Source organism: Callithrix jacchus, chromosome 5 (assembly GCF_049354715.1).
Source record: "Callithrix jacchus isolate 240 chromosome 5, calJac240_pri, whole genome shotgun sequence".
Lineage (NCBI taxonomy): Eukaryota > Metazoa > Chordata > Mammalia > Primates > Cebidae > Callithrix > Callithrix jacchus.
In genome coordinates this window covers 137328016-137351405 of record NC_133506.1, presented here as the reverse complement: position 1 = coordinate 137351405, position 23390 = coordinate 137328016, and the positions used below count along the sequence as shown (strand labels likewise).

The window sequence follows — 23390 nt, the reverse complement described above, 5'->3', positions numbered from 1 at the left end:
AGCCTGGGCGACAGAAAATTTAAAAAAAATTTAAGAACCCACAATGCTGATGCTTTCTGAAATATATTTTATTATCACTGTTCCATTCTGGGGCACTGGAGATGACAGCTGAGAAGCAGAGAAGCTGGAGACCTGAAGCGTCCACCCTTGGCTGTGGCAGCCGAGAGGCCCCTGCAGAGGGCGCCCCAGGCCACACCCAGACACCACAGCCAGCTCACAGTGGGGCCAGAGGGCACAGGCTGCGTGGGGGGCTGAAAGTCCCCATTCCTGGCACCTCTCCAGACCATGACCCACAGGATGGGGACTTCCCTCCCTTCTTCCCTCCCCATGGCCCAGCCCTGGGGAAAGAAGGCAGAAACCAACTCAGGGACTGCAGCGGGCTGAGGATAGGGAGAGAGGCAGGCTTGGGGTGAAGGCCCGCTCACTCGCAGAGAAGGGACACTAGCGGAAGGAGAGAATGGGGAGGCGGGATGGCGGCAGTTAGAGACGAGGCGTTTTGGGTGAACTGTAGTGTTACTCTGGACAAGAGCATGGCCTGGGTCAGTCGAATGAGATGAGCTGGGCCTCACTGCCCTGTGCTGGAGGCCCCTGTGCCAGTGGCTGCGGGGCCACGGGGGGCTGCTGCTGGGGGGGACCGCCGGAGGGCGCCATCTGTTGGGAGGAGAGCAGGCATGGCCCTGGTCCTCCCTTCCCGGTCGTGGGAGGAAGGCTTTAGTCCCAGCAGAGCTGCAGACCCACAGGAGCCTGTCATTCATGTCCACTGAGTGGAGCTCATGTGGCCTTTGGCTTTCAAGTGCATTCATGATTTTTCCTGTCTCCACTTGTGGACACGTGTCTGCTCTAAGACTCGTATCCTCATTCTGTCTTCTAAGGAGGGGCCTCGGGTATGCGTCTCCCAGTATGGGCAGGCGTACAGGACAATCCCCACTGGGGCCAGGAGACCCACCCGTAAACCAGAAGACTGAAGCTGCACTGCGGATGCTGCTGAGAGGCCCTGGGAATGCCTCACCTGTGGGTATATGGGCTGCTGCCCTGCAATGTAGGGCTGCTGGGGTGGCAGGGATGTGTCCTGGCTCGGGAGGGTGGTCATGAGATTCTGTTGTGAGAAAAAGCCAGATGTCAAAGAGTAGCCCTGTGACCACACAGCCAGGGGGTGTTTCTGGCTTGCAACAATCCAAAGGGGACAAGAAGAGCCCAGAGAGTTGAGGGGAGGACAGAAGGGGGGGGGGCCCACCAAGTGCCCGCTAGCCTCACCAAGACCCTCAGTGTCAACTCTGCTCCCCCACCCCAGCCCCTAGCAGAGCCTGGAGGTCACCGTACCTGCATGTTGTAAGGCTGGTAGCCCATGGAGACTGACTGGCTCCCCATGTAGCCCATAGTGCTGGACTGCGGAGGCTGAGAGATGGCCGGGAGGCTCTGCGGGGCCTGGGAGGCCACGTTCTGTGGGTGGAATGGGTGCCATGGGAGAAGGGGCTGGGCTGGCCGTGGAGGTGGGGAGTGGCTTTGCCTGCATACCTGGTAGCCCACTGTAGGAGTGGGCTGATAGGATGAGTAGGCAGGGCTGGCGGTAGGCCCAGCTTGGGCCTGGGGGGCCGCCTGCGCCCCAGTGGCCCCTGCTGGGTACATGTAGGCGCTCACCATGCTGGGATCTGTGACAAACAAGACAGGTGAGATGGTTCAGCCAGGGCAATGTGGAAGGGAGGAAGGGACACCCTTCTCTTCAGTTTTCCTTTTTTGTTTTTTGAGACCAAATCTCACTGTGTTGTGGAGACTGGAGTGCAGTGGTGCCATTGGTCAAGGCGGGCGGATCATGAAGTCAGGAGTTCAAGACCAGCCTGTCCAACACAGTGAAACCCCGTCTTTACTAAAGATACAAAAATTAGTTGGGCATGGTGGCACATGCCTGTAATCACAGCTAATCGAGAGGCAAAGAGGTTGCAGTGAGCCAAGATCACACTACTACACTCCAGCCTGGGCGACAGAGTGAGACTCCCATCTCAAAAAAAAAAAAAAAAAAAAAAAGAAGATAAACCAGCAAGGATGGAGGAGAATCCCAGAATGGAATGAAATCAGAAGAAAGGAACCAAACTGTATTTTAAATGAGTGACATGGTCTGACCGATGGGATGGGAGAGTGAATCCCAATAACTTCAGAACCCAGAATCTGGACTCCACAGCCTCAGGCTGCAGATGACAGGAAATACAGACAAATATTACACTCGGGTTAGGAGGCATCATCTCCACAATGGGCCAGGACAGCATTCCTGAAACTACTTTTCATGTATTCTAGGGCTGAGCAAGTAAGTATATTGAAGACAATGCCAAACAAAACTATGCTATTTAATTAAAACTGCAAGTACTAGAATGAATTCAAGGTTTTTTTTTGTTTTGTTTTGTTTTTGTTTTTGTTTTGTTTGGTTTTGAGACAGTCTCTTGCTCTGTCACCCAAGCTGGAGTGCAATGGCATGATCTCGGCTCACTGCAACCTCTGCCTCCCGGGTTCAAGCCATTCTCCTGCCTCAGCCTCCTGAGTAGCTGAGACTACAGGTCCGTGCCACCACACCCGGGTAATTTTCGTATTTTTAGTAGAGATGGGGTTTCACCATCTTAGCTAGGCTGGTCTTAAGTAATCCATCCCCGCCTCGGCCTCCCAAAGTGCTGGGATTACAAGCAGGAGCCACCACACCTGGACAAACTCATGGTTTTTACCATATACAGATAAAGACGCATGTGTTCACACATGCACACACACTCAAGTGAGCACTTGTGTGTACATATGCACTTCCCAGCTGTGTCTGCCAACCTAGAGCTGTGAGCACACCCAGATCTCAATCTTGGCTTCTAACCAAGATCCAGACTACCCTCCACTAAAAGAAACTAGGGCTCCTTGGAGAAATGGCTGGTCCTAGGGCTGAGAACATGTAAGAAAAGCACAGACTATCCAGGAACAGAGACTCAGGAGCATCCAAAACCGAGGCTGTACCCAAGAGAGAAGCCAGATGCTTCCCATGGCCACACCTGGGAATCCTGGGGCCGGGCATGGTGGTGGGTGCCCATAATCCCAGCACTTTGGGGGTCCAAGAAGGGTGGACCACCTGAGGTCAGGAGTTTTGAGGTCAGCTTAGGGAACACAGAAAGACCTCATATCTACAATTTTTTTTCTTTTTTTCTGGGACAGAGTCTCACTCTGTTACCCAGGCTAGAATGCAGTGGCGGGATCTCGGCTCACTGCAACTCCGCCTCCCAGGTTCAAGCGATTCTCTGCCTCAGCCTCCCGAGTAGCTGGGATTATAGGCGCTCGCCACCAGGCCCAGATAATTTTTGTATTTTTGGTAGTGATGGGGTTTCACCATCTTTGCCAGGTTGGTCTTGAACTCCTGACCTTGTGATCCACCTGCCTCAGCCTCCCAAAGTACGAGGATTACAGGCCTGAGCCACTGTGCCAGGCCTTTTTCTTTAAATTAGCCAGGCATGGTGGCACACTCCTGTAGTCCCAGCTACTCAGGAGGTTGAGGCAGGAGGATTGCTTGAGACCAGGAGGTCTAGGCTGCAGTGAAACATGATCATGCCACTGCACTCTAGCAGGGTGACAGCAAAACCTGACTCAGAGTGATAATAGGCCAGGCGCGGTGGCTCACGCCTGTAATCCCAACACTTTGGGAGGCCGAGGTGGGCAGATCACCTGAGGTTGGGAGTTCAAGACCAGCCTGACTAACATGGAGAGAAACCGTCTCTTAAAAAAAAAAAAAAAAAAAAGGAGTGATAATAGAGAACTGCAATCTTTGAAAGAAAAAATGCACGTCTCCACGCTGCTGTAACTGCGGGTAAGCAGAGCAGGAAGAGCACCTCCCTCCAGTGGAAAGACAACAGCATAATTAGAAGGCGCAATCTGGCAAACACTACAATAAACCCAGGCAGCACTGGCAAAACAACAGTAGAGCTTGAGGAGTCCAGGCATATCCGGAAAGTCTCCCCCAAGACGCACTTCATTACAAGGGGTGACAGTCGCTTTACAGTGAAAACCCCTGGTAGAGCCTGTCTCATCCAAATGGACGGCAATGGGGCTGAGTGACAGGACCCACATCACCTTCTGTGCTGCTCCAAGGAAAAGCACAGCCCCAATCACTGCGTGGAGACACCAGACAAACCCAAGAGGATAGTCTGCCAGACGACAGGCTCTTGGGACAGTCGATGTCACAAAACACAAAGGCTGACTGGGGAATGTTGTAGATTAAAGGCCACGAGAGGAGGGAGGGCTAAATGGCACCAGTCACTGGGCATGCTGTTCGTACAGGACACCAGGGGGACTGCCCATGAGGGCGGAGCCTGCTACAGACTGGACTGGGCAGCCCAGTGCCTGCTGGTTTCAGAAAGAGCTCACTGTCGCATTGGTGGGGAGGGCAGCACCCGCCCCTACCTGAAAAGCGGCTTCAGCAGGAAAGCCGTCGCGAGGTCATTTGCATGGAAACAGGAAAAAGCAAAAGTGAAAAAATTCACATCGGGGCAATCTGGAAAACCCTTTGCACCATTCTTACCGCTTTTCTGTAAATTCGGCTAAAATAAAGATGTGGGGAAAAAAGCGTCCTCTGCCCCAACCCATCCTTACCTGCTGCAGTGCCGGGCATGCTGGGGTAGGGGCTGGCAGCAGGGGCTGGCTGGCTCATGTACACGCCATGCATGGGGGAACCCTCCACTGAGCCTGCGGGGCTGAAGGTGTTGGGGAAGCTGGCAGGTCCCGAGGGCTGATAGAGCACGCCTCCAGCTGCAGGCATGGCCTGGAGCTGGGGACAAAGGAGACTGTGGTGAGAGTTGGTCCTCAGCTCACGAGCCCCTGGGCAGTGGGAGAATGGCACGTGCCTGGGCGTAGGGCAGGGGGAAGGCAGGCATCTGCGCACGCATCTGGACTGTCTGCTTCTGCTGCTCCAGCCGCAGCTGCCGCTCCTTCTCCTGCTCCTGCAGGCGCTGGATGGCCAGCTGCCTCTGCACCTCCAGGTATTCCTGTGCACCAAAAGGTGCTGGTCACACGGTAGGTCCCCAGCCTTCCCTGGCCTGTGGCTGGATACCCTCTGTGGTCACCCGGTGAGTCCCCAGCCCACAGCTGGGCAGCCACTGCACCTGCTTTTTCTGACGCATGATCTCCAGCTTCTGGGCCAGCTGGATCTGACGCTGGCGCTCTGCCTCCTCGGCTGCCCGTCGAAGCTTCTCCCGGTGCTCTTCACGCAGGGCACTCAGCGCCCCCCGGGCATCGCGGATCTGGGCCAGCTTGTCTTGCAGCCCCTCATAGTACACTGTGGGCAGACAACAGAGCAGCTCTGAGCACTCTGACACAGCACTGAGATGCTCCTGGGTGGAACAGACTTGCAGATGGGCCACCCTGTGCCCTGCCTTCTGCAGAGAGCTCTACAGGCCCTGGGATCTGGGGAGGCAGGCGGGGCAGTCAGGGTCATCATGGAGACCACCTCCTCCTGAGACCCTCCTGAGACCCACTGAAGCTATAGCTTCAGTGAAGGACTCATAAGATGATACTGGCAACCTCAGGGGAGGCCCCAGCCTGGGTCTAGTGCGGGATGGCGCTCCCAATGCCTGGCTGCCCCTGAGCCGAGGCCCCGAGGGATGGGCACCTACGCCTGCGCTCGTCCAGCTGGTTGAGCAGCTCCAACAGCTGTGGGTGCATGCCGTTGATGGACTGGAAGAGTGACAGCACGGCCGAGTCGTTGGTGATGCTGCGCCCGCGCATGTGGTTGCTCTTCATGCGGTTCACGAAGGTGGTGACGGCATTCTGCAGCGCCTTCAGGAACTGCTCATGGCTCTCCTCGGACTCGCCGTTGTGGAACTGTGGCTGCAGACAGAGCAGGGGCCGGATGAGTGCAGCCTCAGCCATGGCCTAGCTGGCCTCCCCGGTGGGGCCCCGGACGGAGGCACCCAGTTCCGCTCAGGCCTGGGGCAGAGTCAATCTGCTCCTCACAGAAGCAGCCTCTACTAGAACGGAAGGCGAGGTCCCGGAGGCTGGGTCCTTGTCCAGCAGCACAGCACTGGTCAGGACGGAGCTGGCTCAGGGCCCTGCTGCCTGGTGGCATGGGGCCTGCCTCCTTCTCCAAGGCCCTGAGCTCTGAAAGCCAGTCAGCCCAGAAGTACTAGGGAAGGCCAAGGACACATCCAGTGGTTCTAGGCTGCTCTGGAATATTCAGGTCCACGTCAGGTCCACAGAGTGGCCTGGGCTCTGGACCACAGCCCAGTGCACACAGTTTCCATTGGGAGAAGCCACTCTGGGCATGGTGGGCCAGGTCCAGGCCGGGGTGGACACGCTTGCTCTGGAGTGACCTTCTGGTTAGGGCAGGCACCTGTGCCATGTGCCTGTTACTGTGGGCCAGGAGGCTGTGGCCATGTTTTCCCCTGGCCTGTGAAGGGAGCCACAGCTTACCTCACTAAAGGGGCCACCAGAGGGAGGAATGGGCTGCATGTCTGTCTCCTGGAGGGGGTTCTGGAAGAGAAAGAGGAGGGTCTCGGGCCTGTCCCGCGTCCACCCCATCCAAGGGACCCTGCACCAGGAACACCAGGACTGGGCCCCTCACCTCCACTACATTGGTGGGGGCTGCATGTCCCTCCCCGGGCTGGGCGGCCGGCTCCGTGAGGGGCACAGGTGCAGACGGCGTGGGGCTCTTGCGAGCCTCCTCCTGCTTCTTCTCCCAATAGTTCCGGTTGAGGTACCGTGCAAGCTGCAGGCAACAAGGGGGTCACTCCCAAGGCCATAAACCACAAGAGGACGTGCCCTGCACTGGGCCTTACCTCAGGGTCGATATCCTCAGCCAGAGGAGCTGATGAGTTCTGGGGAGGAAGGGGCATCGGAGTGTCACAGGCTGATAGGGAGCGGCTGCTCAGGCAGGGACTGGGATGGTGCCGGTGGACCCTGGAGAGCAGAGCTGCAACCTGGGCCCTCCCTCCTGCCCTCCTCCGGTTCCTGGCATCTGACGGCCATCGTCATCCTCTTCCAGATACTTAACACTCCACCAAGGCTGGCGCCCCATAGCCATGAGGTTCCTAATCTTGCTATGGGAGGAACAGGGCGGCACCAGGCCAGACCTGGGGCCCCGAAGTGGACACTGGACAGCCCCCACACGGTCCTGTGTGTGGGTCCCAGCCAACAGCCCAGGAAGGAGGGGAGAAGGGAGGGGTGGCTCACTGGGATGGGGCTTTCTGAGCCCCAGCCTGCAGCAGCCTGGCCACTCCACAGAACCTACAAAATGACTTTATCAACCTGCTGTCCCCGACCCCACCCCCTGCAAATCAGGCTGCATCTTCAGCGGCTACTGAGATCGGGGCTGAGGCCAGGGAGAGGTGAGATGTGTGCCCCAGAAAGCAAGGCCTTCAATCCCTGTGGAGCAGGAGGAGAGTGGGAGAGACTAGGCCTCACCAGCAAGGGGCTGTCCCCACAGCTGCTCCCATGTCCTCAGTGCCAAGGGCTGAACCAGGGACTGGGAGGCACAGGGGCCTGGAGCAGCAGGGCTCTACCCTGATGTCACCCGTGTGCTGGGCCATCCTCTCTGGGCAGCCAGGGACCCGCATCCCCCACCAACACTACTCCCTCCCAGGGGAGGTGGCCCCAGCCCGAGGCCGCTCACCACAGGTGAAGAGTACAGGCTGCTCGTGGGGGGCGCGGAGGACGCCGAGGGTGCAGGCTCCGCCTTGGGGTAGGAAGTGTATGTGGACTTCTGTCTCTGAGGCAGAGTTAAGAGGGGCGTCACTTGGGGGCACACCCTCTGGCTCCACCACGGCCACCCCATCTCACCCAGCTTACCAGCCTCTCCTTCTCCTCCGCCTCCGACTGGGACAGCGCCAGGGCCAGCTGCAGCTCCTCCTCCTCCTGCAGGGCCGTCTCATCCCTCTTGGGCGGCAGCTGAGGATGAGTGTGAAAGGTGAGGGGGGTCCTGGGGAAGAGAGGCCCACGGGATGGAGGGGACTGAGTACCTGGGACTGCTGAGACAGGGGGCTGGTCAGGTACTCGGGGGGCAGCTCGGTGGTTGAGGTGGCCTTTCCTTCTGCTTTCCTGTGGGTATGAGGGGATGCCGCAGGTGACCAGGAGCTGACGCCACCCTGTGTCCACCAAAGTTCTGAATCGCACCTCCGCAGGCTCCTGTGTGTCCCCACAGTGATGACAGTGGTTCCACGCCACACACCAGAGAGGAGCAGGGCAGGAGTCGAGCCTCACACCAGCCCCAGGGCCCGGGTGAGTCCCTCAGTCTAAGCCCCAGGGCGTCTCCTGAAAATTGACATTCAGGACACCAGCAAGCCTGCAGAGCCCTTTCTAGGGGCTCAGGACACGGACCACAGCACCACCACTGTGTGCAGGCCCCACCCAAGAAGCTTCCGACACAACAGCGCCTGTCACACCCAGTCAGCTCTTCCAGAGTCCCAGGCAGTCCAGGGCCACACATTCACCGTGCGGTCGCAATTTCAAACCATGCATGCTGACCTTTGACCTGGGGCTCCTTTCCTTTCTTTTTTTTTTTTTTGAGATGGAGTCTTGCTCTGTCACCAGGCTGGAGTGCAGTAGCACTATCTCAGCTCAGTGTAACCTGTCTCCCGGATTCAAGCGATCCCCCTGCCTCAGCCTCCTGAGTAGCTGGGACTACAGGCGTGTGCCACCACGCCCGGCTAAGTTTTTTATTTTAGTAGATAGGGTTTCACCTTGGCCAGGATGGTCTCAATCTCCTGACCTCATGATCCACTCGCCTCAGCCTCCCAAAATGCTGGGATTACAAGCATGAGCCACCATGTCCAGCTGACCTGGGGCTCTTTTCTAAGGGAAAAGTCCACGCCAAAGCAGACCTGCACAGTCCCCGGGACGGGGGAATGCCGGCCATTTATGAGGCAGCGATGGTGTCGGGATACCCTGCCCTGGAGCTGCTGGGGCATAGCACACTCACACATGTGGGCAGTGGTCGCAATGGAGGGGACGCTGCCATGGCTCAAGAAAAGCTCTTCTGTCACAGGAAGAAAAAGGAACTTCCTGGGGCAGCAGCCCATCACCGGACATGGCTGGGTCGATCGGACCCTGAGGAGGGCATGCTCTTGCCCCTGGGGTTCCCAAACCTAAGCAGATGGAAGCCTCAGACCTAAACAGGGGCAGGCAGCCATGGTCTCACCTCCCAGACATGTCCCAGGAGCAAGATAGGGAGGTAAGGACACACTCCAGGAGAAGAGAACTAAGAAGTGACCACGGCCCACACACACCAGGTGTGCACCCAGGGCAGACCCACAGCCACGCTGCGGGGACCAGATAGCAAAAGCCAGCACTGGGTGCAGCGCAGTCCTGAGCGACCGCTGGGACCAGAGAGCACTCTCCCTCTCACGGACCACATGGGAAGGTATGTGTGCGTGACGTCCGCATTCACGGAAATTCAGTATAAAACCTGTGTGTGAAGGGAGGGTAGGGGAAAAACAGAAATAAACAATAAAAAAGTAAAACAACCTGTGTGTGAAGGGAGGGTGGGGGAAAAATAGAAATAAACAATAAAAAAGTAAAACAACCTGTGTGTGGAGGGAGGGTGGGGGGAAAAAATAAAAATAATAAAAAAGTAAAAAAGCCTGTGTGAGGCCACACCCAGGGGCTCGTGCCTATAACCCCAGCACTTTGGGAGGCCAAGGTGGGCTAATCATCTGAGGTCAAGAGTTTGAGACCAGCCTGACCAACATGGAAAAATCCCTTCTCTACTAAAAATACCAAAAAAAATCAGCCAAGTGTGGTGGCATGTGCCTGTAATCCCAGCTACTCGGGAGGCTGAGGCAGGAGAATTGCTTGAACCTGGGAGGCAGAGGTTGTGATGAGCTGAGATTGTGCCACTGCAACAACAGCGAAACTCCGTCTCAGAACAAACCAAACCAAACCAAACCAGCAAAACCTCTGTGTGAACATGCGCACGCATAGGGGAACGATGTGACTCAACTCTGTGGCAAGACGCCCACTGGCGAGGTCCAGCGTGGCCCTGCAGGTTCTCTTGATGCCCTTGCAACCTTTCTGTAAGCTTTATTTCCAAAACTTGAAATAGAAATGAATCCAAACCCAAGCCCAAGCAACAGGCCGGCCAGAGCAGCCTCAGTCCCAGGAGCCATAGCGCTTGGCCTTGCACACCTACCCGCCTGTCCTCATATGGGGCAGGGTCCGCAGGAGTGCAGCCGCCCTGGGATTCCCTTGACCTTTCCAGCTGCTGTGCCGAGGGCCCTCTGGGTCTACAGGCCTCATGCACCATGGCCAAGAGGAACAAAAGGCCGGCCTGGAGGGCCTGCCCCGCCTGAGGCCTGAGCGGAGGGGACTCACTTGTTCAGCTGCTCATAGCAGGGCTCGCAAACGCGCACCTCCTTCTCGATGCCGAACTTGGGGATGGTGGAGTACTTGGAGGAACACTTCCCACAGAAGATCTGCCCACATGCTCGGCAATGGTGCTGCAAGATGGGGCAGGCAGGCTGGTCACGGGGGACCCTGATGTGCCACCTGGCCCAGAACTGCCCTGTACAGTGCTGAGGCTGGCCTCACAGGCAGGGGAAGGCAGGGGACAAGCAGAACAAGTGCTCAGGTGGGAGGACACTAAGGCCGGGGAATCCAGAGGCGCTCCCAGGAGTCTTAATAGCAGCCACCGCTTTGGTGAAAACAAGGTAAGTTAAAAAGAAGTGAAGGCTGGGCGCAGTGGCTCACGCCTCTAATCCCAGCACTTTGGCAGGCCAAAGCAGGCAGATTATGAGGTCAGGAGACAGAGACCATCCTGGCCAATAGGGTGAAACCCCATCTCTACTAAAAATACAAAAAATCGGCTGGGAGTGGTGATGCATTTCTGTGGTGTTAGCTACTCTAGAGGCTGAGGCAGGAAAATTGCTTGAACCCAGGAGGCGGAGGTTGCGGTGAGCCGATATTGCGCCACTGCACTCCAGCCTGGGCGACAGTGCAAGACTCTCTCTCAAAAAAAAAAAAAAAAAGTGAAAAAATACATATATACTTATATACACACACACACACACATCAATGCTGCTGAGAAAACAAAAGCTTTTTTGAGTGCAGTGGGTGCTGGACACTGCTCTGACACCCCGAACCCCAAGCATTCCTGATCACCAGCTGGAGGGGGCTTTGGTGGGAAGGTGGCTCGCAGGGTCAGAATCCGGGTGGGCTAAGCCACCCAACGAAGTGGCCACACAGCCCTGGCAAGCAGGAGAGTGACTGTGGCAAGCACATAGCCCAGGTTTGGGACATTACAATCCCTGAGGCTGGGCCCAGCCAGGCAGCAGCATCAGGCCCACATTAGTGGCCCCCTCACTGTCCCCATCGCTGACACATCACCACCTGCTGCGAGCTGCACTCACCTCCTGAGCCACCCACCAGAAAGGAAAGACCCCACAGGGATGGTGGCCTGGTATCTGCCCAGGGCTGTAGAGCAGAGCCCCCAGCTCCTCTGGTAGGGAACTCACCTTTCGGGTCATCACCCCAAACTGCACCCTGCACCGGTGACATTCCTCAGCGTCCACCCAGTCCGGGGCCTGAGGAGAGGCACAGAGTCAGGACCACTCAACACCCCTCCCAGCTCCAGAAGCACACTCAAGGGAACGAATAGAGAGGAACTCAGCAGGTTTGAGAGCAATGCCCCAGCCGGCCCTTCCCAGTGTCGTGGCCTGGGGTGAAGCTGCTGAGACTGGAGGAAGGGACTTCTTTCCTCATTGGAGGTGTTTGTTTTCCTTTCGTAGCCCATAGTCACTCCCAAGGCCCTCAAGCTGCGTCTCCACCTTGCCCAGCAGACAGCTGCTGTGTCTCCCCGGGAGCTCAGCCACCAACTCCCAAGCAAGCCGGGCTCCCAGTGCTCCCCTCACGCTTCCTCGACAGCCAAAGGACCCCTGGCAGCCGCCCACACTCACTCTCTCGGCAGCAAACATGGCATCGCTCTCTTTGAATTCTGGAAAGACGTGTCCTGGAGAGAGGAGGCCACAGTCACTGCCTGCTCCTGCCTGGCCTGACAGACCTCCGGGAGCCCCTTCCTCACTCCTGGCAGCTGTGACACAGCAGTGACTGTGCACCCAAGTGAGGGCCTGTGGGGGCACTGGGACCACCTCCTGTCCCCAAGGCTGGCGTCCCTACGGGTCCTCTGTCCTCACTGTGGTGGCAGATGAGAGCCAGGCACTGCTGTCCCCTTCCTGAGTTGCTGTTCCCACCCCATCAGGGTGTCAGGCACCTGTGTGGCCCCACCTGCCAAGTGACTCCCTCGCCCTCTGCTCTCTGGCCAGGGTTCCCACTGTTCCTGAGAACAGGGCCTCAAGCTATTCTTGAAACACAGACCCCAGATAAAATCCAGGAAAGCTGCCATCCTGGGAAGGAGATGTTAGCACATACCACCAGCATCCACCACCCCGAAGGTGAGAGCTGGAGGCAGCTCATGCAGCCACCCCAAGTTCTACCCGAGTCTCCACACTGGTCCTGCCTAGCCTGCAGCCATGGGGCAAGTGTCTAACTCCTGCAGCAGTGACGTACCATCCCCAGAACCCACCCCGTTCCCCACACTCTCGGCCTCATCTTCAGCAGAGCTCAGGGCCGCACAGGACCCGCACGGATGGGAGCAGCCATGCCCACCTTGCTCTCATTGTGTGGGCCCCAAACACCAGCCAAGACCTCCAAATGCATCCTGAAGCCTCCACCCATCTCTCCACAAGCCCTCAACTCTCCAAGGCCATGACGACCAGGAGCGACCCTTAAGAAACACATCTTGGCTGCCACGGCCCAGACAAAAACCCCCTGGAGACCTCCCGCCGTGCTTAGAGCTTCGCTGAACTCTAGCCCACAGCCTGGAGGCCTTCAGAGCACAGGCCCAGCCCACTCTCTCCTCTGGGCACGCTGGCCGCCTTTCTGCCCCAGGGCTGAGCATCCCTCTGGGGATGCTGCCTGTCTGTACCCACGCTGGTTCTGGCTTCTGTCCCAGTCTCAATATTCGAGGAAGCTCCTCCAGCGGTCTTCCTGACTGCACAGCCCAACCCAATGCCCCAGAAGCCCTGCCCCTCAGAAACAGGCTGTCTGCTGCCTGTTCACCTGAGTGTCATCTGCTGTGACCACCTGCCTCGCCCATGGGCCATGGGTCCAGAAAGGCAGGAGCTGGTCTGAGCCCGCCCTCACATACACGGCCTGCCCTGGCGCCACACCGCCGCCCTCCTCCCTCCCACCACAGGGAGCAGCCCAGCTTCCCAGGGCCTGTGACACTGTGCCCATTGGGCCTGACTGCCCAGTAGTCCCAAGCCCCGGCCTGGTCCCAACGCTGCTCTGGACTCACCCTCCACCTTCATGATCTGGTAGGTGTCCTGGACCACCTTGTACTTGGGCTCATTGCGGAAGGCATGAGCCCACGCCTGGATCAGGTACAAGATCTTGTTACGGACGCTCACCTCCACTTGTCTCTGCAGGCACGGAGGAGATGGGGAGGGTCGCAGGAGACTTCAGGCTGGCAAACCTCAGCCTCTGAGCAGAAGGGGCTGACGCAGAGGCCAGGGAGGGCCCCCAAGTGGGGTGTGGGGCCATGCACCCATCTGTTCCCAGACCCTGAATTCAAATCTCATGCCTGTCTATACCTGTCCAAGACCACGGCCCTTCTCTAACCTCTACCAAAAACCAGGGGCTCACCGGAGCTAACCACCACTGCGTCTCTGTGCCCCAGACCATCTGTCTCTCCCGTTCCCAAGGGACCTGCCCAGCCCAGGATCCCCAGTTCCCATCAGCCCCCAAGAGGCAGAGTCCAGCAGGCCTGACAGTGGCAGCATCGAGCTGGGGCTGAGAAGACGAAGACGCTGTGGAGGCCAGGCCACACCTCTCCTCTAGTCACAGCTGGGGACATTCGGGAAAGCAGCTGCTCCAGACACACCTCCAAATTCAGAGTGGGTGCCAAGCCCCCTGCAGCCACCATTTCCCCCAGGACAGAGCGCAGCCTGGTCTCGCATCTAGAGTCCTCTCAGGAACGCCACGGAGGTACGACACCAAGGATGGCATAGGATGAGAGGCTGCTTCAAGAAGGCACTGGGGCACTTGCACCACAGCCTGAGTTCCTTTCCAGAACCTCTGCATCCTCAGCGGCGCCTTCCATCACAGCCCTGCCCCGCCCCACAGAGGAAAGGGTGGCCTCAAGAACTGCAGCCTGAGGGACTGCAGGTGCACCAGGGTCAGACCGGGCCAGACTCTAGCCTCCAGCACCTTCTGACTCTCAGCCGGGATGGGATGGGAAGCTGGCCAAGGTGCTCTGAGAGGCCTGGCTGTCCATTGGGATCCCTGGGCAGGTTCTCAGCTGTATGGGTTCAGGTTGGAGTCTCCGATGAAACTCAGGCCTGGCCCACAGGTTGGGATGGAGCGGGAGCAGCCTGACTGCAGGGGACACCCACCGCAGCACCCCTGCCACAGCACCCCCGCCACAGGTGTTCAAGTACAATCTCCTGGGGAACTGTGGAGCTTGCATGAAGCCCCCACTCTCCAAAACAGCTCCTCTTCCCCACAGACACATTCGATCTTACCAGCCCCCACTCAGAGCCCTCCCACGCCCCTGCCTGTGGGTCCAGGCCAGGCTGCCCTCTGGACCCAGCCACCCTCACACACAATAGCCATCATTGCCATGCCCACCCAGCAGCATCTAGTGACCTTCCCAAGGACAGCTGATGTGCAAGCTGTGCCCCCTGGAAGCTGTCCCCAGGCCCCAAGATCGCTGTCACCCTGGTGCTCCAGACACAGCTCCCCAGGATGGCTCCTGCTAAAGCCTTGCCTCTCTGGACTGGGGCTCATGGCCCAGTTTCTCCCACGACTGAGTGTGTGGAGGCCCTGAGCTCTGCTGAAGGGACCACTCATCTGCACCTGCATGCTCTCTGCCACACCCAGTGCTGTTCTGCTGTAGGTGCCCAGGAAACACCCGGAGAAGCAAAGATGCCAGCCTGGGTGGCCACCTGCTTCCCTCCGTGTCTCCCACCTTCAGCAGATCCTTCAGCTCCTCCATGGTCTGCTTGTTGGCCACCTCATCATGAACGGTCTGGCCGCAGTTCTTCACCACAGACTCCATAACCTGCAGAGCCCAGAAAGGGAAGGGTCAGTGGGCAGGGAAGGGGCCCCTCCTCCTCCTGGATGGATCCACCTCCCTGTGGGACAGCAGGCCTTCAACAGGCCCGTCAGGCCACTGGGCTTTTGGGGAACCTCAAACAGCAGCGTCTGAGACTCAGCAGCCTGCACCACACCGCTCCATCCAACGCCAAGTCTCATGGCCAAGCACAAGGATGAGATCCATTTTCAGTGTTTACTCGCACAGCACAAGCTGAAGAAGGGAAGTGAAGAAGCTCACTCCCTTCCCACTCTCCATTTCTCCATCAGACTGACCCCCTCCTCATGGCACAGCTCATGTGGGCACCCGAGGCTGAGTGGAAACTCTCCTGCTTGCTGTATGCCCAGAAAGGGGGGTAATGCCACAGGGCAAACTCATCTCGTGCTGCCATAACCAGTGGGGGGTGGGGCCCCTGGAAGCCTCTGCGGCACAGGGTCTAGTTACCTCCAGGGCGTACAAGGCCACGTGTGGGTTCTTGTCATTGACTTTCTTCTTGATAGAATTCACGGCATATTTCGCTCTAAAAAGGAAATGGCATTGGTAAAAGCAAAGACAAAGGGGAAAAATGGCGTCAGCAACTAAGATGAGAAAAGTTCATCTGCTGCCAGCTGCAGTGGCTCACACCTGTAATCCCGGTGCTCTGGGCGGCCAAGGCAGGAGGACTGCTTGAGACCAGCCTGTGCATTATGGCAAAACCCCACCTCTACCAAAATACAAAAAATTAGCCGGGAGTGATGGTGCACGCCTGTAGTCCCAGCTACTTGGAAGGCTGAGGTGGGAGGACTGCTTGAGTTTGGGAGACAGGGGCTTTGGTGAGCTGAGATCATGCCACTACACTTCAAGCCTGGGTGACAGAGCAAGGCCCCGTCTCAAAAAAAAAAAAAAAAAAGATAGGTCTGCTGTCTAAGTCTGTGAAAACCCCAAAGCAAATATGAACATGAGCAGGTATCTGCAAGCTGTACAGAAAAAAGCCCCTTAATTGCTCCAAGACATCAAAAATCTTAGCATGTTGACCATGCAATTCTCCACATAAGAACCTAATGTGGCCAGGCCCAGTGGCTCACACTTGTAATCCCAGCATTTTGGGCCAAGGAAGGAGGATCATGAGGTCAGGAGTTCGAGACCAGCCTGTCCAATATGGTGAAAGCCTGTTTCTTTTTTTTTTTTTTTGAGACGGAGTTTCACTCTTGTTACTCAGGCTGGAGTGTAATGGCGCGATCTCGGCTCACCGCAACCTCCGCCTCCTGGGTTCAGGCAATTCTCCTCCCTCAGCCTCCTGAGTAGCTGGGACTACAGGCAAGCACCACCATGCCCAGCTAATTTTTCGTATTTTCAGTAGAGACGGGGTTTCACCATGTTGACCAGGATGGTCTCGATCTCTTGACCTCGTGATCCACCCACCTCAGCCTCCCAAAGTGCTGGGATTACAGGTGTGAGCCACCGCGCCCAGTGGTGAAACCCTGTTTCTACTAAAAAATACAAAACTTAGCCAGGTGTGGGGGCAGGCATCTGTAGTCCCAGCTATTCTCGAGGCTGAGGCAGGAGAATTGCTTGAATCAGGAGGCGGAGATTGCAGCGAGCCAAGGTCGTGCCACTGCACTCCAGCCTGGGCAACAGAGTGAGGCTCTGTCTCAAAAAAAAAAAAAAAAAAAAAAGGCTAACATGGTCAGCTAAATCATGGGGAACCAACGGGCACCAAGCAAGCCCAGCTTCGTGCAGGGCCGCTCCCCACTTTGGGCATCACCCCACTCACTCACTGTGTGTCCCCTTGCCGGATCAGGTCACAGATCTGCAGAATGGACTCCCAGTCTGTCTCCAGCAGGAGCTGGCTGGTTGCCTTGTCTGAGGGAGAAAATGCAACGAAGAGGGGGGCTTATCCTGCTGGACTACCCATGCAGCACCCCAGCTCCCTAGCAGGGCAGGGGGACTCCCTACGTCCCTTTTAGACGTTTGGACCAAATGAAAAACTACGTGAGAATACTCCCGAGCCTGCTGATGAGTACGGAAGTGCCTGCCATCCTTCCCAGGGAAGCATGGAACAGCCTGAGAAGAGAGAGGACATCCGGTGCTGGTCCAAGCCCTCCCACAACCTACCAGCAAGGTAAAGACACTCAGCAGAGCAGTGAGGGCACAGCCCTGAGTCACACAGCTCGCCACAGACAGAGGCTGATTCACTCTTAAACTTCAGGCCTGGCTGCTTCTCAACAAAGAACTGTCACCTGTCCCTCAGAGTCCCCTTTCGCTCAGATGCTCCCCCATTCAATGGGATCTCAGCTGGGGCAAGAGCTAGAGAGGCCTGCAGTGTAGACTCCAGGCGCCCCCCCCCCCGCTCCAAGTGCTTTGGGAATAAGGGCAGAAAGGGCCTCCAAGGAGGACCTGCCAGCTAATACCTCTCGTCCCCAAATCACTGCTGCTGCTTCCAACAACCGGGCCTCGGAGGAGCAGCTCCAGCTCTGCCCACACCGCCTTCCCCGGGAACAGAAACAATCTAACAAGCCAAGCCACGTCCACTTTCAATACTGATTCAGTAGTTAATCTCTGGCTTCATCCCTGAAGCACTGAACGGGTATACCCGTAAAACTGAGTTAGTCCGCTTGCAGATTCCTTGGGGAAGGAAAGTGTCTCATTTGAGTTCTCCTTGAAAACCATACTTAACAAAAAGGCAGGCGTGGGGCGGCCCATTAGGACACCCAAGCACAAGGCGCATTTTCACTACGGGGCTACCAGGAACTACCCGTAAACATTCATTTTCCCTTCTAAAACTTGTCAACTCCAGGAGGCTCAGACAGGATCAGCTTTCACCTCCAAAAACCAGAGAAAATGCCTTCCTAAACCATTAGGCGCTTCCAGAAACCAGTGTGGGAATAAAAGGTGGGTCTGGGACCCACAACTCCCAAGAGAGCTCGAAGGTTCCAGAAAGGACACTGTTAGCTCCACCCTTCTAGGACCAATGTTTTGGGTCAGAAGCCCAAGTGCGAGCCTAATAACATGCGACTGAGTCACCCACTTTCATGACTCGGGCCTTGTGACCCACTAGGCCGGGTGCAAGTCTGTCAGGGGAAAATCTGCCTAAAACCCAGGCCCCAGGAGGAGCCGGTACCCCGAGCGCCCCGGTGCCCTGCGCAGAACCTCACAACGCCCAGGTTCGCCAACGCCCAACGGACGCCGACCCCACGGCCAAGCCGACGGTCCAGGATCAGTGGCTCCGCGCCCAGGAGGACGGTGGGCCGGGGAGAGGCAGGCACGGCAACCAGTGAGCGCCCCTCGAGCCCTCCGGGCCGCGCTAACTCAGCGCCGGGCTAGAACTGCCTGTCAACCTAAGGCCGAGCGGTTGAGCGGGAGCGCGTTACCTAGGAGACGCTCGAAGGTGCCGCTGCCTCGCCCCATGGCGACCTCCAGCCCAGACCCGACGCCGCGGGCGCTCCCTGCTCAGAGCTGGCGCGCCCCCCGACTTCCGCTTCCGCCTTTTCCTCCAGTGCGCGCAGGCGCACTTCACCGCGCCAGCCCGAAAACCGAGAGAAGGCGGGGTCTTCCGTTCTCCCGCTGACGCAGAGCGCTAATTGGAGCAATGAGCCCTAAGAACCAATCAGCAGGACGGAGGTGAGACCTATCCAATGAGAACAGGCGATGGGCGAGCTTTGCGCCGCGGCGCTGAGCTACGGGTGCCGGATGGAGTAAAGGACGGAATGTGTCTCTTGCTGGGAGCCACGGGGGTCGGAAAGACGCTGCTGGTGAAACGGCTGCAGGATATCCTTTCGCGTGGGGACCGGACCGGGGAGTGGGGGGCACCCGGGCCGGGAACTCACCCTTTAGCGGCTCGGGTCCTTCCTTAACCGCTCCGCACAAGTGAGCTCCGGGGATGGGAAGGGCGACCTGGGGGAGCCGCCCCCGACACGGCCCACGGTAGGTGTCCGCCCCCGCGGGTGGAGTTAAGTGGGGTCAGCTCTGCGCTGCAGGCTCCTGTAAGTGCACGCCGAGGCGCAGCCGGTCGGGCCTGGACTTAAGGTCAGCCTTCGGGAGCGGGGCGGGGGGGGCGGGGACTGAGCTGAGGATGCCCGGCCCGGGATGCAGGGGCCTGCCGCCCTCCATGGGCACTCCTCTCCTCTCGCAACGGGTTCCTGTGGCTGGTCGCCCCCACGGCGAGTCAACTACTGATGGGCGTCGGTCCCTGCTCGCCGTTCCTGCCTTACGGACTGAAGCCTTGGGGAATGAATCTGCGGGGTTCATGCCGCCGTGTAAGGTGTGGCCGCCGTGTAAGGTGTGGCCACAGTGCTCTTCAGGAGTTCACAGCGAGACAGCGATTGTATTGTTCTCTCTGCATCGTGGTTTTTCCTATAGGTGGGCACCAATCTTACTGACATCTTGGCACAGAGAAAGATCACCATCCGGGAGCTGGGGGGGTGCATGGGCCCCATCTGGTCCAGTTACTATGGAAACTGCCGTTCTCTTCTGGTAGGTTGTAATCCTAGATGGGCTTCTTTTAGAGAAGTGTGTCTACGTTCCTGTGATACCCATTCCCCAACTTTGCTATGTGTAGAACGGGGTTTGGGGTTTGGGTTATTTAGTGACTTACTAGTCATGGAAACAGGTCCTACGCTAGTGTTGCTTCCTGCTGGGCACCCCGTCTGGTTTATCTGGTGCTTGTGCTCGAAAGCCCGTGTTAGAGCTCACGGAGGGCTTGCTGAGAGCAGGGCTGCTGTGCCGCAGAGAACAGATTCATCTCTGTGTGTTGCTCCCCAGTACCTGTACGTTTATGTTGGATTTATACATGCTTCTGGTTGGCCATCTTGACAAGGCCTGTGCCCCAGATTCCAGGATGGAGAAATGATGGCCACATGAGGACAGAGACTTCCATATAAGTGAAAACAGAAACACTCGAGTGACACGAAGTCGTCCTCATAAAACTCAATTCCCTCTGCTTCTGTTTCTGTTCCCAAGCTTTGTTTAAAGCTATTTTGGGCCGGACGCGGTGGCTCACGCCTGTAATCCCAACACTTTGGGAGGCCAAGGCAGGCGAATCACGAGGTCAGGAGACTGAGACCATCCTGGCTGACGTGATGAACCCCGTCTCTACTAAAAATTCAAAAAATTAGCTGGATGTGGTGATACGGACCTGTAGTCCCAGCTACTGAGGAAGCTGAGGCAGGAGAATCACTTGAACTTGGGAGGCGGAGGTTGCAGTGAGCTGTGATCCATCACTGCACTCCAGCCTGGGTGACTGAGCGAGACTCTGTCTCAAAAAATAAAAATAAAAAGCTGTTTTACCCACCTAGTGCCAGGTCTGTGAGGCCCAGGGGAGGAAGTTTGGCAGGACCTGTCCTTTGCAGCAGGACGTTACTGACATGTTTCTTTTTTTTCCCCAGTTCATGATGGATGCCTCTAACCCCACCCAACTCTCTGCATCCTGTGTGCAGCTCTTAGGTCTCCTTTCTGCAGAACAACTTGCAGAAGCATCAGTGCTGATACTCTTCAATAAAATGTACGTGTCCTTGAGCTGAGAGGGGGCAGGCAGGGGTGGGACTCCCTAGGATTACAGCCGGGAGCCTGGCTAGGGAGGGAGGTCATGTGGCTGGGGGCCAGGGCAGGTGTGTGGCAGCCACTGTTCTGATGGGGCACTTCTTTCACTCCAGCGACCTACCCTGTTACATGTCCACGGAGGAGATGAAATCGTTAATCAGGCTTCCAGATATCATTGCTTGTGCCAAGCAGGACATCACCATGGCAGAAATCAGTGCCCGGAAAGGCACTGGCTTGGCAGGGGTGCTAGGCTGGCTCCAGGCCACCCACAGAGGCAATGATTGACTGCGTGGCTGGCCCTCGCTGGGGAGAGGAGGCAGAGGGCAGTGTGGCTTTGCTGCCAATACTTTCTTCTCACAGGGAAGAATAACCCAGCATAGCCCTACATGATGGGTAAACTGAGGCATACAGAGATGGAAGTTGTTGACATCTGGCCCCTGAAAAAACTGTCCCCAGACTGGGTGAGCAGGGCCTGTAGGTGGCTAAGTGACCTGCATCCTGAAGTGTTGCTATTGGGGTCGGCTCGTCTTCTGCCAGGAGATCCACTGAACTGTCCCCAAGGAGTGTGGACTGCACAGTGCCACTGAGACCTGGCTTCTTGCTGTAGCATCAGCTCCAACCTGCCTTAGCTGCTGGTGCCCTGACCCCGCATCCCCCACAGACAGCATGAGGCAGGTGAAGTGAATGTGGTAGTAAGAACCAGGCCTGGAGTTAGAAACAAAAGGCAGCTGTGCGCAATGGCCCATGCCTGTAATCTTGGCACTTTGAGAGGCCGAGATGGGCAGATCATGAGGTCAGGAGTGCAAGACCAGCCTGGCCAACATGGTGAAACCTTGTCTCTACTACAAAAATTAGCTAGGCGTGTTGGTGTATGCCTGTAATCCCAGCTACTTGGGAGGCTGAGGCAGGAGAATTGCTCGAAATGGGGAGGCAGAGATTGCAGTGAGCCAGGATCCTGCCATTGTACTCCAGCCTGGGCAACAAGAGCAAGATCCAGTCTCAAAAAGAAACAAGAGCCAGCATTCTCCCTAGTTCACTTTTTCAGTAAACAGGTATTGCCCTGAGATGGCCACAGGTGAGTCAGGAGAGGCTCAGATGAAGCACAGGAAATGGCTGTGGGCCCCACAGTTCCCCAGTGTCCTGCCTTGACTTTGGTTCTCAGCTGTGGCAGCTTGTGGGAGTGTTGATTGATGCATCAGTGTCCTGTGGCTGCTGAAACAACAGAAACTCTCAGTTCTGGAGGCCAGAGCCCAAGGTTGTGTCACCAGGGTGGTTTCCTTCTAGGGGCTCTGAGGGAGCGTCCATGCCTTGCCTGCGTAGTGGCTGTGGTGATCTCGACGCTCCTGGGCTATGGCCTGTGGAGCCTCAGTTTCCACACCCACTTTCACAGGGTTTCTCACCTGTGCCTCTGCATTCTCTCCTCTTATAAGGACACCTGTCACTGGAAATCCAGGATGATTCCTAGTTACATCTGCAAATGCCCTTTTTTTTCCAAACTGGGTTGCCTCTGCTTGCTCCAGAGGTTATAACTTGGACACGCCTTTTGGGGACCCTCATTTGACTACAGTGATGGAATCAGAAACCCAAAGTCCTGAGAGTAGATGTGAATTTTCTAAACATGGTTTCAGAGCCGGCAGCCTAGGCTCCTTTGGCCATGGCACCCACCACGCTCTGCGGCACAAAGCTGCTGCAGTCTGCTTGTGGGCAAAGGGGTCTTTGTTCAATGGAGGGCTGTGCACGAAGGCTGGGAGGGAAAAGCTCAGCCCTGTATGTGCCTCAGGGTGGCTCGAGCTCCAGTTTCTGCTTTCTAGTTTGTCATGAGCTCTCAACTGTACACAGCCTGTGCCCTGCTGGATGCCACCTTCTTAGACACCTTGTGAATCCCCATGCACTGCTCCCCCTGTCTGAGGTCTCTGTCCAGTATCATGGGGCGGAAAGGTATGGTACCTTTTCACTTACAAGGGTAACAGCCAACACTCCTAATAAAATGCAGGTGATCGAGAGAAAGGTGTTAACAAATTTACCTATTTATTTGAAGCAAGGTCTCACTCTGTCTCAGGCTGGAGCACAGTGGTGGGATCACAGCTCACTGCAGCCTCAACCTCCCAGGGTCAGTCCGTCCTCCCACGTCAGCCTCCAAGTAGCTGGGATTACAGGCATGCACCACCATACCTGGCTAATACTTCATATTTTTGGTAGAGATGGCCAGGGTGGAGGTGGGGGGTTCTCGCTGTGTTGCCCAGGCTGGTCTTGAATTCCTGGCCTCAAGTGATTCTTCTACCTCAACCTCCCAAAATGCTGAGATTACAAACATGAGCCCCCATGCCTGGACTAAAAGCGTAACAAATATATTAGTTTTACATGACAGCTGGGTATGGTAGCTCTTGCATATAATCCTAACACGTTGGGAGGCCAGGGCGGGCAGATCACTTGAGGCCAGGAGTTTGAGACACCAGCCTGAGCAACATGGTGAAACTGCTTCTCTACTAAAAATACAAAAATTAACCCGGCAGGGTGTTACATGCCTGTAATCCCAGCTACTTGGGAGGCTGAGGCAGGAGAATCACTTTAATCCAGAAGGTGGAGGTTGCAGTGAGCTGAGATCACACCACTGCACTCCAGCCTGGGTGACAGATTGAGACTCCTCTAAAAAATAGTAAGTCAATAAAATTTTCTCTGACACAGGAGCCTTCAGAAATGAAAACCCAAAGACTCAAGGAAAACCTTGTTTTTATGATCTGCCTTGGGGAAAAAGAAGTCTGGTTTTTGTGACTCACTTTGG

General features: G+C 56.7%; 2 protein-coding genes across 19 annotated transcripts; one reads left to right on the top strand and one right to left on the bottom strand.

Annotated features, from left to right (window-relative positions):
* Positions 1–50: 50 nt before the first annotated feature.
* Positions 51–18544, bottom strand: HGS (hepatocyte growth factor-regulated tyrosine kinase substrate). 17 transcript variants are annotated; one of them, XM_078374957.1, is made up of 23 exons: positions 18221–18533; positions 17482–17695; positions 16849–16933; positions 15536–15611; positions 14966–15058; positions 13295–13418; positions 11895–11947; positions 11454–11522; positions 10315–10439; positions 7965–8043; positions 7795–7893; positions 7619–7714; positions 6786–6824; positions 6572–6715; positions 6421–6480; positions 5625–5838; positions 5115–5287; positions 4857–4997; positions 4606–4780; positions 1516–1649; positions 1321–1440; positions 1010–1096; positions 51–651 (listed from the first exon to the last, which is right to left on the bottom strand). In XM_078374957.1, the coding sequence occupies exons 5-23, from the start codon at positions 15053–15055 to the stop codon at positions 541–543; spliced, it is 2133 nt and encodes a 710-aa protein (XP_078231083.1). In that variant the 5' UTR covers positions 15056–15058; positions 15536–15611; positions 16849–16933; positions 17482–17695; positions 18221–18533; the 3' UTR covers positions 51–540. The 17 variants fall into 17 exon arrangements, with proteins under 17 accessions (XP_078231083.1, XP_035157988.3, XP_035157986.3 ...); XM_035302097.3 differs by lacking the exon at positions 17482–17695 and having other exon boundaries at positions 18192–18544; XM_035302095.3 differs by lacking the exon at positions 17482–17695 and having other exon boundaries at positions 18221–18544.
* Positions 18545–18755: 211 nt separating this feature from the next.
* On the top strand, positions 18756–22615 carry ARL16 (ARF like GTPase 16). Of its 2 annotated transcripts, XM_054256612.2 has the most exons (5): positions 18756–18839; positions 18937–18994; positions 19430–19543; positions 20455–20570; positions 20722–22615. In XM_054256612.2, the coding sequence occupies exons 1-5, from the start codon at positions 18778–18780 to the stop codon at positions 20891–20893; spliced, it is 522 nt and encodes a 173-aa protein (XP_054112587.2). In that variant the 5' UTR covers positions 18756–18777; the 3' UTR covers positions 20894–22615. The 2 variants fall into 2 exon arrangements, with proteins under 2 accessions (XP_054112587.2, XP_035158002.1); XM_035302111.3 differs by lacking the exons at positions 18756–18839; positions 18937–18994 and adding an exon at positions 19017–19096.
* The last annotated feature ends 775 nt before the right edge of the window (positions 22616–23390 follow it).

What these genes read in the sequence shown, in the direction of transcription:
- ARL16 (XM_054256612.2), top strand. Translation starts at nt 18,778, where the DNA reads ATGTGTCTCTTGCTGGGAGCCACGGGGGTCGGAAAGACGCTGCTGGTG. An exon ending in CTGGTGAAACGGCTGCAGGA is followed by an intron (nt 18,840 to 18,936) that starts TATCCTTTCGCG and finishes CCGCTCCGCACA; the next exon opens with AGTGAGCTCCGGGGATGGGA. An exon ending in GAAACTGCCGTTCTCTTCTG is followed by an intron (nt 19,544 to 20,454) that starts GTAGGTTGTAAT and finishes TTTTTTCCCCAG; the next exon opens with TTCATGATGGATGCCTCTAA.
- HGS (XM_035302092.3), bottom strand. Translation starts at nt 18,478, where the DNA reads ATGGGGCGAGGCAGCGGCACCTTCGAGCGTCTCCTAG. An exon ending in CTCCTACAGTGGGCTACCAG is followed by an intron (nt 1,441 to 1,515) that starts GTATGCAGGCAA and finishes TTCCACCCACAG; the next exon opens with AACGTGGCCTCCCAGGCCCC. An exon ending in ACCAGCCTTACAACATGCAG is followed by an intron (nt 1,097 to 1,320) that starts GTACGGTGACCT and finishes TTCTCACAACAG; the next exon opens with AATCTCATGACCACCCTCCC.